General features: G+C 41.4%; 1 protein-coding gene across 1 annotated transcript; it reads left to right on the top strand.

Annotated features, from left to right (window-relative positions):
- The first annotated feature begins 234 nt into the window (after positions 1-234).
- Positions 235-855, top strand: LOC134223069 (uncharacterized). The gene has a single exon (XM_062702205.1). It carries the CDS (start codon positions 235-237, stop codon positions 853-855), a length of 621 nt encoding a protein of 206 aa, XP_062558189.1.
- Positions 856-1,436: the final 581 nt, after the last annotated feature.

The following is a 1,436-nucleotide window of genomic DNA, read 5'->3' as shown; positions in this document are numbered from 1 at the left end:
CACCAACAATCACTCGAAGTACAAACCGCGCTACTAGAGGGGATGGCTGCCAAGAAAAATTTGGATCCGCGAGTGCTCAAACAGACATTTTTGTATTTAACAAACACTAAATACAAACACAGACCCCACATCTATACAGACGCTTCAAAAATAGGTGAGGCCTGTGGTGTAGGGGTTTTCTGCATTCCAACGAATCGCAGGATCAGCTTGAAACTGCAGCGAGAAACTTCCATAATGACTGCCGAACTCTACGCTATACGTGTGGCACTTAATCATCTAAACGAAGAACACATCACAGGAGCGGTCCTGTTTACATACTCTCTATCATCGTGCCAGCTGATTGAAGGTGCACAGCCAGGTGAGAGACGTAACACAATGATCCAAGAGATAATTAAGAAGGCAACAACACTGAAGGTGACCGTTCAATGGATACCAAGTCATATCTCTATCAAGGGTAATGAGGTGGCTGACGAACTGGCTAAGGCAGGAATCAACTCGAACCTCATCCTGGAAAATGGAATATTTAAAAAAGATGCACTCAATATTTTCAACCAAAGGCGAATAAAGAACACCAATGACTGGTATACCACATGCGCGGAGGAAACAGGAAAACACTTCTTCTTCATCCAGCCACATTTTAACGACACACCCTGGTACAACAACAAAGAGGTTCGATGCATAAATCGTCTGATGGCCGGACATAGCTGTGCTAATAACTGGCTAGCAACAATGAAGATTGTCGAAGATTCAGACTGTGAGGTGTTCCTAACCATAGACACAGTCGATCATGTTATTTTGCTATGCAATAAATACGCTACAACCCGCTCGAAGTACAATTTCGACGGTAGATTCTGAACGCTAATTGACCTCTTCAAAACAAATTATATGAACACTTTCCGAGACGTCGTCAACTTTCTAAACGAAGTGAAAAAGGAGTTATAAACAATCCCACGGGTGCTTGAGTTTGTGCCCAATAACGGACGATGCCCGACTGCGAGACATCAACAAAACACGCAAACATCCTAACTCACTGGGCATATGGTCTCTGTCACCGGTCCCATCACAACATAGAATGAAGAAGAGGACATCATCCAGATCGTCCAGCAATAAGTAACAATTCCTTGTGAATAAATATGGTCGTAACTATGGTATGGTAAACCTCACGATGAGTATGTCCGAGCGCTGGTAAAATTTTCAAAAATGGTCATTTTGTATAAAAAAAAAAAACACTTTATGTTTGTATATGGCTCCTTCCTTCTTCTGAATGCTTCTTTTTTCCTACTTTCTTCTCTCTTCTTCTTTCTTCATCCTTCCACCTTTCTTCTTCCTTTTTCACACTTCTCATTCGGCCTAATGACCATTCGGCCCAATGACCCAGCATCTTTATTTACATACTGATTTTTAATTATTTATTATAGGATATTCGCTAGAAGTTT

The sequence above is a fragment of the Armigeres subalbatus genome, chromosome 3 (assembly GCF_024139115.2).
Source record: "Armigeres subalbatus isolate Guangzhou_Male chromosome 3, GZ_Asu_2, whole genome shotgun sequence".
Lineage (NCBI taxonomy): Eukaryota > Metazoa > Arthropoda > Insecta > Diptera > Culicidae > Armigeres > Armigeres subalbatus.
This window is presented reverse-complemented; position numbering and strand designations above follow the sequence as displayed.

What these genes read in the sequence shown, in the direction of transcription:
- LOC134223069 (XM_062702205.1), top strand. Translation starts at nt 235, where the DNA reads ATGACTGCCGAACTCTACGCTATACGTGTGGCACTTAATCATCTAAAC.